General features: G+C 33.5%; 1 protein-coding gene across 1 annotated transcript; it reads left to right on the top strand.

Annotated features, from left to right (window-relative positions):
- The first annotated feature begins 1022 nt into the window (after positions 1–1022).
- LOC145319667 (uncharacterized) lies at positions 1023–8807 on the top strand. Its single transcript, XM_080161948.1, has 5 exons — positions 1023–1638; positions 4706–4896; positions 6610–7063; positions 7644–7727; positions 8137–8807. The coding sequence occupies exons 1-5, from the start codon at positions 1284–1286 to the stop codon at positions 8712–8714; spliced, it is 1662 nt and encodes a 553-aa protein (XP_080018074.1). The 5' UTR covers positions 1023–1283; the 3' UTR covers positions 8715–8807.
- Positions 8808–16628: the final 7821 nt, after the last annotated feature.

Below are 16628 nucleotides of genomic sequence, written 5' to 3' on the forward strand. Positions count from 1 at the left end.
ACCCTCTTCAGTCTAAATGACACAAGTCATATTAATTTAATATACATATTAAAAGATAAGTAAAAATAAATTTGTAGAACTATAAAGGCAGAAAATGTTGCTGAATAAATAAAATAATATGATTAACCTAGTTTAACTGGATGTTGAAAGTAAACTGATAGGGATTTTTTACCAAGAGACAAAAATCTGAAAATAAAATTGATAAAAATCTAGATTTTCATTAACCTTTCTATGATTTTAGAACACCTTTTTTAAATTTTTATTTTTTTTGTTGCTACTTTTGACTCCAGAAATTTAAACAAATAAATTTGATGATCTGACTAACCATAGCTGATTCACTGTAACCTGTTTTAAAAAAGCACCTCTGATTTTATTCCACGGTGCCCCTCTTTCTCAGAATAAAACAACTCCCCACTATTCCAATCCTTATCAAAACATTATTACCCCCCCCCCCCCATAAACCCGGAACAATTAAAAAACTGAGAAATTCAAATAGTTCATATAGTGCATTTCAGGAAGGAAGTGGGCAATGGGCTGATTATTAGATGTTATTTAGTCCCCAAACTTTTTAAAAACAATTTTAGTGGACTTTTAATAATGAATTTTAATTGGTTAATTCATTAATTTGAGTGTCCTAACTTACCAACCAATAATATCAATCTACAGTGAATTTTGTTTATCATCATTAGGGATGTACATCAATTTATCGTCTATTGTCTTATTCCTGTAGATCCCTGAGTACCCCATAAGTAAACTAAGACATATTATGGGGAGCCAGGTGCTAAAATGTTCACCCCCAGTCCAGCCCTGCGCGGGGGACACGCATCACTGCCCCCTTTCAATTTCTCACATTCCACAGTTTAAATGATATATATATGTTAATGTTAGTTTATGCTTAGACAGTGATTAGATTGCTGGCAGGGAGGGGACATTGGACTGTAAATTGTACTGGATTCCAAAGTAGTAATAGTTGCGACAAATTTTTGAGTTATTTTATTTATTCTTGATTAGATTGTCCAAGCCTTTCCTCCAATTGTTTTTAGAAGGGGGTAAATTTGTTTTGATAATTGGGGATGTGAAGTAAATGCATTTATCGTCCATTGTCTTATCCCTTAAGATCCTTGCTTATACAATGTCTTGTGATAAGATTATTTGGTTTTCATTGATTTTTGAAAAAATTATCAATGAATAATATTGTGATTTTAAAAGCAAGGCTACTCTAATAAAATAGTGAAAATATTTGATTATTTTCAGAAAAAAACTATAGAAAACAAAAATCCAGCATGGAAAACGAAGAAAACCGGCGCAACTCTGAAAAAGAAATAATCCTCCAAAATAAAAACCAAAAAAATCGCCGTAAATCCGACACATGGATAAAATACTACCACCGAGAGGATAGAGATTTACTGTTTAGTGATTCTAATAATGATAATGGAGATAGTGATACATATAGAGGAAGTAGTGTTAACAGTGTTTCATCTTCATCAATGTTTTTGAGGTCATCATCATATCAATCATCAACGACAGCAACAATGTCGTCAGGATGTGAGTTATTGGTAGGTGGTGGTGCTCAATCATTTAACCAAACCCAGAACAAAGCCAAGACATTTGTTAGCTCAGTGTGTAGACTTTATTCAGGCAATTTATGTTTGTTTTTTTGTTTGTATTTCCGTATTTTTTTAGTAGCAAAGCTACTCTATAATCATAAATGTCTGCCTGTTCGTCATCGTGTTTAAAGTTTACCTATCCTTCTCTTTTTGTTTTTGTTTTCCTCTTCCAATTTTTTTATGATCACTAAACATCTGACCTATAACTCACTTTGACCGTTTTTAAAAGCGAAGCTTTTCTATAATTAGGGTCGGTCCCTCCGTCCGTCCGTACGTCCGTCCGTCCGTAAGTCCGTACGTCCGTCCGTTACGGATAGCTTTTTTTGTTAATTTAGGCATGTTAGAATTGTTCTATAGATTTCAAATTTTGCATGGTGATTCCTTTAATAGTTAGGTACGATTTAGAAAGCGTAGCAACTCTATAATCATCAACAAAATGTCCGTACGTCCATTTTAAACATGTTGATTTTTTTACTTTTTTAACAACAAATTTTTATGTGATCTAATCATCCGATTGATCTGATTTTTGGTATATAGATTCCTGGGACAACAAAGTATAGTGTAATAAGCGAAGCAACTCTATAATCAAGTCCTAAAAATGTAAGTATGTCCATAATCATTATCCTGAATCAAGCAGTTTTTCAACAAATTTACTTACAATTTTGCTTTGACTCTTATACATTTATATTATTATTATTCAGTTCTGACACTATACAAGTGTTAATGTCCGTTTGTCCTACCATTTCAGTGCTTCGCTTTTATGGATGTTGTCATCCTTGTTATATCCATGATTCGCCACTTCACTACGATACAATTTCCCCAAATAAGTTTTTGAATATTGCTTAACGTCTATATTATAATAAGTTTGTTATTACTGCGCTACTTACGGAAATTTTTATTAAAAGCGGGGCTTTTCTGTAATTAGGGTCGGTCCGTACGTCCGTTAAATTAAACATGATGATTTTTTTACTTCTTTTACAACAAATGTTTGATAGTTATGAATACTATATTCATCTGATTTTTTGGAATACTGATTCCTATTACCACAAGGTGCAATATTGTAATCGAAGCATCTCTATAATCAAGTTATAAAAATGTAAGCATATCCTTATACTAAAGTAACAGGATGTTTGTCTGTGTGTCTGTACCAAAGGATCTCGCTAACCGCTAAAACGATCGGGTTCTTCTTAACAGGGTAGCTTCTCATAAGTCCCGGGAAGGTTTATAACTATTTTCTTGGAGGGTGGGACACCCCCAACCCCCCCAAAAATAAAAAATACCCTCCCCCTCAAAAAAAAAAAATTTTTACGTTTTTAACTAAAATTAAAAATGAGGGTGCAACCCCCCCCCCCCAAAAAAAAAAAAAATTAAAATCTAAAATAAGAAATTGGGTTATCAAATTCGACTCCCCCCTCCTCATGTGCCCCTAGGGGCGTAGCCGCTAGTAGTAGGTATATAGTGCTTATTCAGTTCTGACACTCAATGACTCACAAGTGTTAATGTTCGTTTTGCTATCTTTTATAGCTTCGCTTTTATGTATGTTGTCATCCATGTTAAATTGTAAAATTAGATTTTTAAGAACAAAATAATTCTTAAAAAGTTAATTTACATTATAATAGAGAGATACAAACTTTCTGAAAACAAGCTTTGTCTATTTTTATTTAAATCGTATTTATCTAAAGATTAAATTCCATAAAACATTAAGATTCATTTTAAAAAGATTTAATTATGAAAAATTTAATCCTTTTGATGAAATCAGAAGGAATGTATTGTTTGAATATTTTAGATTAATTCTATAAGAAGTAGATTTTAACTATTTTCTCATGAAATAATTTACTTCCGCTTTAACGAACTTATTAACTAGATCTTAAGGGAAAAGACAGTAGACATTAAACTGATGTATATCCCCAGTTATGATAAACAAAATTATCCCTTCTGTAGATAAAGTTTTGTATCAGCCAATCAAGATTTAACAATGTTATAAGCCAACGAATAAGATCACGTGTTGATATAACACAGGGTGCTGGTATCATTTACATGTCTAATAGGATATATAAGTTGGAAGGAATTTTAATGTTAGAGGGAGATTTGAAATCTGCATCAAATTTTAAGGATTTTTTTTATAAATATCGTTTTTTTTTGTATAATTCTTTATCTAAAAGCGGAAATACAATTTAAGTTCATAAATTTTGACCAATAGGATAGGTGGATTGGAAACTACCTGCGCTCTAATTGGGTGAATGATGTACGACACTTAGCTTCTCCAATCAGAGCGCAGATAATTTTCAATCCACCAATCACAGATGTCAAAATTGATTAACTTAAATTATATTTCCGCTTTTAGATAAAGAATTATGCAAAAAAAAACCCGAATTTTATAAAAAAAAAATCCTTAAAATTTGATGCAGATTTCAAATCTCCCTCTAACATTAAAATTCTTTGCAACTTATATATCTTAATGTCTAATGTCCCAACCCTTCTTGTGAATTTAAGACTAAATACAATTTTAAAATCTGATTATTTAAATCCTTTATTTGTTTGTATAGAAGCTCAAATCAAGCATTGTACCTTACTTCATTATCAACAGACAAACAAAAATCTTAGTAATATTATCAGGGATCTAAATGGATAAGACAATAGCCGATAAATGATGATACACAAAGTTACCCCGTGGATTACAATTAGTGGTTGAAACCTTTTGACAATAAACTTCATGAACAAACTAATCAAAATTTAATAAAAGTCCCCAAAGTTGTTAAGCCAACGAATAAAAGCGTAATAATTTAACATTGGGGATTCGTGTATCAAACAGCCAAATGTCCTTCCTCCCTGAATTCAAATTCTATTTTGAAAAGTTTTTGGTCTGAATTAAGCTAAGATTTCTATTATTAGTGAACCGATTGAGTTTTTATTTAAAGGAAGTTTTATATAGGTGTTGGGATAGTTTTAGGCTATCAAACAATCTAGAATTAAGTCTTGAGATGGTTTTACGTTATTTTCATTCCATAGCTTCTCTTTAATAAACAAAGCACATAGATGCTAGGGGCGTAGCTAGTAAAAGTATAAAACAAACAAAAACATAATTTTTTCAAAATCAGAATTTTTCGGTGGTCGGCGCGAGACACAAGTCATGTCTGAGCCCCGCCGCGGGCGAAAACTGTCCAGCCCGCCGATGCGTCGCCGTTTATCTAGCCCCTACCTACGGCGAGGACGGTCAAAGACAAGAGTAATAAATAGATCGGCGGTATCACATCAAGATGGCGATGGGTACGAGGACTGGCAGGAAGAGGTAATGTTTTATAACTTACTTGGTCCGTCGGTCATGCTACAAACGCTTTAGATAATATTTTTGTGAAGGTTTCGTGGTTTTATATCTTTCTTCTATTTTATACCTACTTTAATTTCTTTTCTTCTTTTTTGACCACTGAATATTTGCTTTTAAATTTGCTTAGACTTGTTGCTCTTCGCTACTTATGGATGCTGTCATCATTGTTTTAATTAAAGTTTAAATAATTAATTTCTAAATAAAAAACTTAAAGGTTGAAACAGTAATCCTTCTCCCCCTTTCATATATATAATATAAAGACGAGTCCCAGGGTGGTTCAAGGCTATTTCTTTTTATTTTTGTGTGTGTCGGGGGGGGGGGGGGGGGATTGAATCATAACCCCGTAGAGACTAAAGATGATGTTATGAAAGTTTATTCATGAATTTAAAAGTTTTCCAAGGTCATAAACAATAAAACTTTACAAAACTTCTTCTCTTTTTCAACAAGCAAGGCTACTCTATAACTAAGCATGTCCGTATGTCCTTCTAGCATACGTTTTTAACATGGAACTTAAGGGATAAGACAATGTAAATATCAAAATTAATCCTCTATAGATTAAAACTATTGGTTGTTGAGTTTGTACACTAGTAGCTTGAAACCAACCAATTAAGATTATTCTATTTTATTAGATTACTAGCGGCTACGCCCCTAGCATCTAGGGGCTCCTAATTCTAAGGGATATGAAAAGGCAGAAAAATAGCCTAAAACCATACCCAGACTTATTTACAAAAAAAAATGTAGCCTAAAACCCTCTCAGCAGCTGTATGAAGCTTCACTGCAAAGGAGAACCATAGAGGTTCAGTGGTTAGTGAGATTCTTTGCTACAGACAAAAAATCTTATTACTTTATATAATAGGATGTTTGACCTTATTCTCTGTTTAAATTCATTTCAGTTTGGAGCAAAACTTTAAAAGTATTTATTATTTGGAATTTATCAATTTACAAAGTAAATAAATAAGATAATGGTTCTTTTTCTTAAAGTGCCTATTAAGCAGAGAACCCCCTCCCCCCCCCTCTGAATGTTAACACAATATTGGAATGAACAGAATGTTAATATTTTTAAAAGCGAAGCTTTTCTATAATTAGGGTCGGTCCGTCCGTAACGGATAGCTTTTTTCGTTAATTTAGGCATGTTAGTATTGTCCTATCGATTTCAAACTTTGCATGGTGATTCCTTTAGTAGTTAGGTACGATTTAGAAAGCGTAGCAACTCTATAATCATAAGCAGAATGTCCGTACGTCCATTTAAAACATGTTGATTTTATACTTTTTTAACAACAAATTTTTATGTGATCTAATTATCCAATTGATCTGAATTTTGGTATATTGATTCCTGGGACAACAAAGTATAATGTTATAAGCGAAGCAACTCTATAACCAAGTCCTAAAAATGTAAGTATGTTCATAAACATTATCCTGTATTAAGCAGTTTTTCAACAAATTTACTTACAATTTTGCTTTGACTCTTATACATTTATATTCTGATTATTGTTAATGTCCGTTTGTCCTACCGTTTCAGTGCTTCACTTTTATGGATGTTGTCATCCTTGTTTCTTTTTAATGGGGGCGATTTTATATGCTCGACTTGTTAATTTAAGGGAAATTGTATATGAAAGTTTATTAAAACTGACAGTATATGTAAGATACATTTTTTGAATTAAATTGTTGTATATTAAGGTTGAAATTCTACGTGACGTGAAACACTGTGGTGGCGGGGTCGAATCAATGCCTCTTCTAGATATCTCTTCCGACGATGTTTTTCTGCCATCGGCATCAACCTCTGAAAAACTCCACAGAGACTTCACAGCTGATGATTACAATGTTGATGAACTATTTCATTCTTTTCAACAAAGACAAAAAGAATTTGAAAATGAGATCAGAAAAAGTGCAGAAGAGTTAAAAAATAATTCCTCTAAAATTATGGAATCTTTTGATGCTTCTTTAGAGTTATCACAAGTAGAAAATGCGGCAAATTCAACGACAGTTTCGCCCGTAGTATTACCAGTATCCCCTACGTCAACTATTTCCCCAATAGAGATATCACCAAGATTAATATCTTCATATTCTGATTCACCAGTGGTGGTGGCAGATGGATTGGCTTCACTTTCAGATTTTCAAACTCCAGATATAGGTAACATTTGGTGCACAGACACCCCTTATTTTTTAAATAATATTAAAATAAGAGGGAGGATACCCTTGCATACGGAGAACCCAATATAACCTAACCTAACCTAAAATAAAAACTATCACGCAAAATTTCCACCCCTCCCTAATTTTTCAATTTATTTCAATACAAGAGAAGAGTTTGTGCTCGTTAGGGAAATCATCTTAAAGCTTCTAGTAGCAGAGCTAAATTTTATCTACGGTACGGCCGTTTGTCACTATGGTATAGTTGATTAAGTTAATTAATTTGCTTACTTTATCGTTTGCTTAAAAACTTTAGGTACTATTTAAGTTTTGATTTGTTGGTTCATAACTAGTTGTGTTCAAACTTTTCTAACAAATAATGTAAACTACAAAAGATTTATTTTTGTTTTTCCCAATCAATTTAGTTAGTCCCGATCAAAATTCAATTAAAGTACCCAAAGTTTTTAGCCAACAAATAAGATAACGTGGTAATGAAACTTTGGGTACCCATGTAATTTACAGTCCAATGTCCCCTCCCTCCCTGAGTGAACTAAAATCATTTAATTGCAAATATTGTAATTTAGGATTACCAATTCTTTCTCCTGAAATAATCAGAAATTCTCAGAGAAGAAAAATTAGCCGGCAAAAATTTGACTGCTCTACTCCTGGTAATTATTTATTTATTGTTTCAGTCCGTCTGTCAGACTAATATACATCTATTACATAACATACTCTGTCCGTCCGTCCCTCCATTATTCTTGTGTATGATGATTCCTGTGACAGTTAGGTCTAATTTAGTCCTAAGGTCCATTTAGGCATCAGATTTATTTAAAACTATTTTGAAAAAAATTTGGTCTCTTATTTAGAACAATGATTTCTAGATCAATTAGGCAATTTGTTGTAATCAAAGCATCTCTATGATCAAGTCTTAAATAATAAGTATGTCCGTGTTAATTTTCCTGTATTCGGTTCCTCCTGTGTTTAAATATTTTTGTCATCATTGTTACTGTTCGTTTGTCTGTCTGATTTATTTAGCTTCGATTTTTATGGATGTTGTCAACCTTGTTGTTGTTTCAGATCAAGATTATGGAGGAAGATTACCACTGCGATCAAGTCAATCCTTCAGAGAAACTTCATCAACTCCAACCTCAATAGCATCCCCTCCCTCAAGATTATCATTATCCCCACGTACTTTGGCAATGTTATCAAGACGACAGCAATCAAGTAGAACAATGTCAACCCCATCAGCTGTTTCAACGCCAAGATCAGCTGTTTCAACGTCAAGATCAGCTGTTTCAACGTCAAGATCAGCTGTTTCAACATCAACATCAGCTGTTTCAACATCAAGATCAGCCGTTTCAACACCAAGATCAGCTGTTTCAACACCAAGATCAGCTGTTTCAACGCCAATATCAGCTGTTTCACAAAGAGCATCATCGACAACGTCACCCACTTTGTCCTCAAGACTGTCATCTTTGTCCTCTACGCCTGAAAGTCAAGATTCCGGCTTTTCTGATTCTGGGGAAAGTTTGAAGATTTTCTCTGAGGATACAACTGTCAGATTGGCCAAAAGTTTTAACAAATCCAAAGGAATGAATATCTTTTTTTTTATTTTGAACTTTTATATTTCATTCATTGAATTAATAGAACTTTGAACTGTATTTTATACTGGTCCCCAAAGTTTTATAAACACATGTTCTCATGCTTTCTGCTTTATTAATTTTGGGTACTTTTATTGAAACAAAAAATGAAAATTTTTTATACTAAATTTTTAATATAATCAAATTAATCATATCATGATAATTAGTTAACAAAAACTATTTTTTTTATGATTCATAAAAATTCTTAATATGAGACGTAAAAAATAGATTTCATAAATAATTATTTTCCTCCAAATATAAGTTTACAAAACTTGAAAAATTTTCTAATAAAATATATTTCATGAATTAAGACATAATAAAAGTTTGACGTCAATCTAAAGACTACACAAAAAAAACTAATTTTTTTTATTTTTTTTTAAAGCGAAACTATTCAATGATTATATATGTTCGTCAGTCTGTCCAGAACGCTATGGAAGAATGCTTTAGAATTTGAAGATTTCTTGATTTTTTTTATGATTTATCTCTCTTTGTTTTTCCTTTTTATGACAACTCTATAACTCACTTTTCTCTTTTTTGTGTTTCTTTTCTTATGGATGTTGTCATCCTTGTTTTATCATTAATAAACATATTCACAAACCTACAGAAAACAAGCTTAATCAACCAACAAGAAAAAAAACGGGAAAATTTGTGGATTGCAAAGTTTCGCCAATTCTTGGCTGTTCAGAAAATGCGCTAAAAGTTGGAGGAAGCAGCCGGCGGCAAATTTGCAGCCAAGGTGATGAATATAATCTGTACAGGTTGACCCCGACGCATACAAAGGTCAAGCTGAGACGCAATGAGTCCTGTCCGACAAGGTATAATTAGTATAATAAAGCTAATTCAAAATTAACAGAAATCTTAAGACGACAATAAATTGATGTACACCCTAACAAAATTACCCCTTCTAGTAACCAGAGTTTCAAAGCCAACGAATAAGATTGCTAGTTGATAAAGCATAGGTTACAGTCCAATGTCCCATTCGTCCCTGAAAATTTTTGTATTCGAAGTGTAGGAAGGGAGGGGGCATAAAATAGTCTAAATCCATCCCGAGACCTTTGTTAATCTTCCCTTAAATGAAGAACTCAGACGGTTTAATGCTAGCAAGATGATAACGGACAAACAAACTAAACACCTTACTACTTCATATAAAAAGGATAATAATAAGGCCTGTAGCAAAATATCTCAAAAAGGGCAGGTCAGGGATCTAAAGGGATAAGACATTGGCCGATAAAATGATGTCCATCCCTAATGTTTGACACTCAAAATTACCCCATTTATAGATTAAAATTAGTAGTTGAAACGTTTGAACACTCAACTTAATAAACCAACCAGTCAAAATTAAGCCAACGAATAAGAAGACGTTATTGTAAAACTTTGTGGACTAGTGTACAATAAACGGCCCATTGTTCCGTCTCTTTCTAGGGCAGGTCCGTTTTTAATATTATCTTTTTTTAGAATATTATCCCGCAGAAATTTGGAGTATAAACTGACTAGCCCCCACATCAACCTTGTTCCAACCCCTTTGAAATCCAGCAAAGGCGTGCGAGAGCTTAGAAGAAAGGTGGAGGGTGGAAAAGGAAGTAGAAATGTTGCACCTAGCTCCTCTACGGTCTCTTCTATATGTGTTAGGTAACAATTTTTCCAGTATTGCTTCTTAACCGAATGATATCCGCCAGATTAGAACCCGTTATTATTCATACTAAAAAATCATGTACAGCATTTTATTGAAGAAAATTCTCTACAATATCAAAATAAAAATTTTAATACTATATTTTTTCAATGTCCGTGGAAAGCTGCCTACGATAACTTTTGGCCTATTTCACTCAAAGTGCCTTGTTTGTAAGCCAATGAATAAAAGAAAGTGTATATAATACTTTGGGTACCAGTAATATTTACAATGTCCCCTCCCTCCCTTATATTTTCAGAGGGAGAGGAAACAATTGGCTGTTAATTTCACTAGTCCCCAAAGTTTTATAGTAACGTTTTCTTATTTGTTGTCTTAACACCATTGGGGACTAATTTGATTGGTTGGTTTAATAAGTTGAGTGTTCAAACGTTTTAACCACTAATTATAATATATAGAGGTGGTAATTTTGTTTATTATCATTTGGAATGTACATAAATATATCAGCCATTCTCTTATCACTTTAGATCCCTGTGTATTTTAAATCCTTTCATATTTGTTTCTAACGACCTAATTATAATTTTCTACTTAATTCATTATTTTAATTTTCACAAAAGCTATTAATTGAAAATTTGATAAAGTCTACCTACTCAAATTTTTATAAATTAATTAATCAAAATATGAATTTTTTTGTCAAAATTGTACCATGTACAGATGAGTTGATTTAAAACTTTTCAACCAATAGTATAAATCTTCAGTAAGGGTAATTTTGTTTATCATCACTGGGGAATGTAGTATTATCCATTGATAATACACAAAATTACACCTTCTGTAGATTACAATCATTGGTTGTAACGTTTGAACACTCAACTTAAGAGCTAACCAACCAAAATTCAATTAAAGTCCCCAATGTTGTAAAGCCAACGAATAAGAAAACAGTATTATAAAACTTTGGGGACTAATGTAATTAACAGTTCATTTCCCCCCCCCCCCCACCCTCCTCTCTCTCTTTCTCTTTTGCCTTTTGTTCCTTTGCCAGCACCCGGTTGTATTTACATTTTTGAAAGATTCAGCTGACACCGAAGACCCAACCCAAAGTTGGTAGAAGGCCTTTGGAAAGGGGTGACTGTTACATATACTATTTATCGCTCTATATATATTACTTTAATTGTAATCTAATCGAAGAAGTAATTTTGTGTTCATCATTGGGAATGTACATCCATTTATCGGGCATTGTCTTTTCCCTTTAGATCCCTGGCAAAGATGCAACATTATGCAACAAGGACTGTTATATCCATAAGTAGCGCAACCAAAATCAAAATAAAACGTTTAATTGTACATTCAGGAAGTAGCGGGACAAAGTGTTTAAAAACCAGCCATGTGACGTCATAAAAATGAGAGAGATGAGAGGAGAAGTGGGAAAGAAACCTCCTAAAAAAGAGATGGATAATCCCACATGTTTATGACGTCACATGGCTGATTTTTGTGACACTTTCACCCGTTACATTCAGGATTATTGGACTGTAAATTACACCCAACGTTACACGTTACCCCTAAGTTAGAAGGATAAACTAAAATCAATAAATTACCCAATGATTGTACAATAGATGTAGAATATATGTGGATATTATGACAGGAGAAAAATTGTCGTAAATTTAGGTTGCAATAAACATTTATTGGTCGGGATGTTTATCCAGTAGGAGGGGAGAAGATGGGGTAAAGGATGGGGATGAGGAAGATTAGCCCATTACAGAGTTTATAGAACATGAAAATCTGGTGTAAGAACCAATTAATAATAAATCCATTGTTTGTACTATGATCTTTATAGATTCTTTACAGCTAACATATATGCATGTGCCATTGTTTGTTTGTGTATGTATAAATTTGTATAATTGGACATACGTGCATGCACTCATGTCTAATCATAGAATAGCTGCGCTGCAAAAATTGCATGCTAAAAATAATTGGTAAATTTGTACTTGATAAACTGCACTAAAAATTGCAAGGGCAAACAATATTTTTTTTGTAAAAGGATAAGACAATGTCCGATAAATTGATGTACATCCCCAATGATGATACATCATTACGTTTCCTTATTCGTTGGCCTAACAAATTTGGGAACTTTTAGTGTTAGTGAGTTTTCATTTGTTGATTTGTTAGGTTGGGTGTCTCAATGTTTCAACTAGGGTTGGGCCGGATATCCGGCCATTTTCAATATCCGGCCGGATACCGGATATTGAAACTATCCGGCCGGATATCCGGCGATATAATATTTTGTATTTTACAACAAAAATTTCTGCTTTTTTAATTATAAATGGCTGTAATTTTCTCATTATTGAAGCTAGAAGAACAATTTTTTCTGAATAATTTTATCTTTATGTAAATTTTATATTAGAAATCTCAAATCATAAATTTTGGCGGGGGCAGCAGTACTTGGCAGCTGCCAGCTGCAAACTGGCGGTCGGCAGGTAAACAGCAACTGATTTTAGGAAATCGAATATGTCATGAAGACGAACACAGTAATAGTGTCTGACTGATTATGGCGTAACAAAAAAAATTAACCAATGAGAGGCCACTATAAATTTTACCATTGGTCAATAACGGCCTCTCATTGGCTAATTTTTTTTTTGTTACGTCATAATCAGTCAAACACTATTACTGTGTTCCATGAAGACATATAAAAAGCCTAAGTTTAAAATTTGAAGTCTCCAAGTCAAAAATTGCTGTCACAGGAACCGTTTAAAGATTTCTGGAGACCTAGAGGTTCAGGACTTGCAGGGCTATACCTGGAACCTGAAATTGACTTGAACACCTATATTTCATATGAGGATGAGGTATTCAAAAAATTCCAACTCTCTGTTATGTGTAATACCCATATTTCGAAAGTCACTTAGTTATAGCCCTCGACCTTTTATACACAGAAAATGCACGGGGGGGGGGGGGGGGCATGCGTACAATGCCACCTCCCCACCCATCCTCCAACAGGGGTTAATATTACAGATTGAGGGTAGTAATAGTTTATTAGATTAATTGCTTAGAAGAAAGATCATTTAATAGTTACATAATTTAACCTGAATCCTTATAATAAAGTAATAGGATGTCTATCTGTTTGTCTGTACTAAAGGATCTGACTAACTGCTGAACCGATCGGGTACTCCTTTACAGGGTAGCTTCTCATAGGCCCTGGGAAGGTTTATAACTATTTTGGGGGAGGGTACCACCACTCTCCCAAGAGAAATCACCCCTAGAAAAAAATAACTTCTCCAAAAAAATATTTTAATTTAATTTTTCAACTAAATATATAAATAAGTGGGCGTCCGCCCCTCCCCCTAAAAAAAATTCCACCCCACCAAATTTTTTTTCTTTCTTATATCTGAAATTTAAAAAATGGTTATCAAATTCAACTCCCCTCCCCCCCTCAAGTGCCCCTAGAGACCTCTAAGGGCGTAGCCGCCAGTTTTATATAATAAGATGCCAGTAATTTGGCCGGTTATCCGGCAATTTGGCCGGATATCCGGTAGTTTGCCGGATATCCAGCGTTGGCCGGATATCCGGCTGATTTCAAATGCCGGATATCCGGTATCCGGCCAAAAAACTATCCGGCCCAACCCTAGTTTCAACCACTTATTGTAATCAATTTATCGGCCATTATCTTATCACTTTAGATCTATGGAAAACACACCAAACATCCTGTTTTTTGTTTTCAGGTCACCTGGCCACCTAACCGTATGGATGAAAGAGAAAAGACGACAAACAGAATTAGAGTGTCTCACATACCTCCATAGTAAACCAATACCACAGAGGTAAGAATTAGAGTGTTTCACATACCTCCATAGTAAACCAATACCACAGAGGTAAGAATTAGAGTGTCTCACATACCTACATAGTAAACCAATACCCCAGAAGTAAGAATTAGAGTGTCTCACATACCTACATAGTAAACCAATACCACAGAGGTAAGAATTAGAGTGTCTCACATACCTACATAGTAAACCAATACCACAGAGGTAAGAATTAGAGTGTCTCACATACCTACATAGTAAACCAGTACCACAGAGGTAAGAATTAGAGTGTCTCACATACCTACATAGTAAACCAGTACCACAGAGGTAAGAATTAGAGTGTCTCACATACCTACATAGTAAACCAGTACCACAGAGGTAAGAATTAGAGTGTCTCACATACCTACATAGTAAACCAATACCCCAGAGGTAATAATTAGAGTGTCTCATATACCTACATAGTAAACCAATACCCCAGAGGTAATAATTAGAGTGTCTCACATACCTACATAGTAAACCAATACCCCAGAGGTAAGAATTAGAGTGTGGTGGACTAAAGGGAATGGAGGGGGGGAATCGTTATTTTTGCCCGCTGAGAGTTTCACTTTAAGAGAGAACATGAAAATCTGAGCTGGATCTTTAAATCATTTTAGTGGTGAACCAAATCACCATTGAAATAATTTAAAGATCCAGCTCTGGTGTGTTATCCAAGTAATAATATATCTGTTGTTTCAGATGGTCTCTGTATAGTACTACTGCCCTGCCAACTCAAATTTTAGCTGAAATTACAAATGAATACGAAAATATTTTAAATATTTTCTTAAATATTGAAAGGTGAGTTTATTTTTTTCGGTATGAAAAAGCTGGATTAGAACCGGGTTTAAGCCATGATAAAAATCGTATCGTATTATAGACAATTTTCTTCGAACAGTAAAATGAAAAATCATTATCTTAATACTAGTTTTGTTAGCCCGGGCTTTCGGCTGATACGATGCTATAAATAATTATTATTGGCAAGAACAATTAATGGGATGGCTGTCTTTGACAACAACTAAGCTTTTGGTAGAAAAAGATTGTTACTTTAAAACAACCATATAAATATTATCAGTTTGATTAGTGAGAAATTGTAGGGATCTAAAGGGATTAGACAATGACCGCTAAAATGATGTACATCCCTAATGAGGACACACAAAATTACCCGTTCTGTAGAATACAATTATAAATTGAAACGTTTGAACCCTCAACCTAATGAACCAACCATTCAAAATTCAATAAAAGTCCCCAAAGTTGTTAAGTCAACCAATAAGAAAACGTTATTATACATTTTTGGGGACTAGTGATATAAACAGCCCATTGTCCCCTCTCTCTCTGGAGAAATTGTCACAGTTAATACCTTATTAGAATGTGCTAGTACCTAATAATTAACAAACATATAAAAAAAACCGTCTGCACGTTTATAGAACTAATATTTGATAAGAATTTACTGGACAATTATTTCTTGTGAATTATCAGATAAAAGAATATTGGGTAAAAAATGTTCTGTATTGTTAAATAAAAGTCCAATAAAAATTCCTATTTTTCCTAACAAAACAGCATAATTTTTGTTTAGTAATCTTAATTACACTTATTACAGGCATCTTTCTGCAGATAGTAATATGACAATTATATTAGATTAATTCCAGTTTTGTTTGTCCTGCGGGGCCAGGGGCCCGGGCTAACAAAACTGGTATTAATATTATGATTTTTTTATTATATAATTTGTGGAAAATTGTCTATTATACGATTTTTCAGCATGGATTAGAACCGGTTCTAATCCAGCGGATGTTTTAATAAGTTTTGTTAAAACACTAACATTCTTATCAACGTTCTTTTCATACTTTCTGTAAAACTTGAATGCTTCATAAAGAACTAGCGGCTAAGCCCCTAGAGGATTTGGGAGGGGGGGATCAATCCCCACCCCCTTTTTAATTGTATTTTTAAAAAGTAAAGGTTCTTTATTAATTTTTTGTTGGAAATTTTTTCTATGGGCGATCTCTGTTGGGAGGGTGGTGGTACCCTCCTCCAAAATAGTTATAAACTTCCCAGGATCTATGAAAAGCTACCCTTTAAAGGAGAACCATATGAGTTCAGTGGTTAGCGAGATCCTTCGGTATACACACACAAACATATCTGTAAAGTAGCTTTGTCAACAATATAAAAAACCTTTAACCTTACTATGAAAGTAAGGATTTTTAGTTTGTTGTCCCAAATGGGTTTCACTTTATTAGGAATATCTATACATGTTTTGGACTGGTTTTAGGTTATTTTCCTGACCTCCCCCATCTTAACTAAAGAGTAGTTTTTGACATCCCCTAGTTGTAGAGTAGCTATTATAACAAATTATATCATCATCATGCATTGGTTTGCTTCAATAACTTTAAAACTCTACATTTTTTCACCATAAAAAATCATTATTACATAATTTGTTGAAATTTAAAAATTAAAAAATATTTATCAAATTAATAAACTTTATTGTTTAGTGAA

This window comes from Acartia tonsa, chromosome 5 (assembly GCF_053477335.1).
Source record: "Acartia tonsa isolate MP-2025a chromosome 5, ASM5347733v1, whole genome shotgun sequence".
Taxonomy (NCBI): domain Eukaryota; kingdom Metazoa; phylum Arthropoda; class Copepoda; order Calanoida; family Acartiidae; genus Acartia; species Acartia tonsa.

Excerpts from the sequence above, each read along its gene's own strand:
- LOC145319667 (XM_080161948.1), top strand. The coding sequence starts at position 1,284 with ATGGAAAACGAAGAAAACCGGCGCAACTCTGAAAAAGAAATAATCCTC. Across the intron at positions 1,639-4,705 it reads AGTGTGTAGACTTTATTCAG|AATTTTTCGGTGGTCGGCGC; the intron begins GCAATTTATGTT and ends TTTCAAAATCAG. Across the intron at positions 7,064-7,643 it reads TTTTCAAACTCCAGATATAG|GATTACCAATTCTTTCTCCT; the intron begins GTAACATTTGGT and ends ATTGTAATTTAG.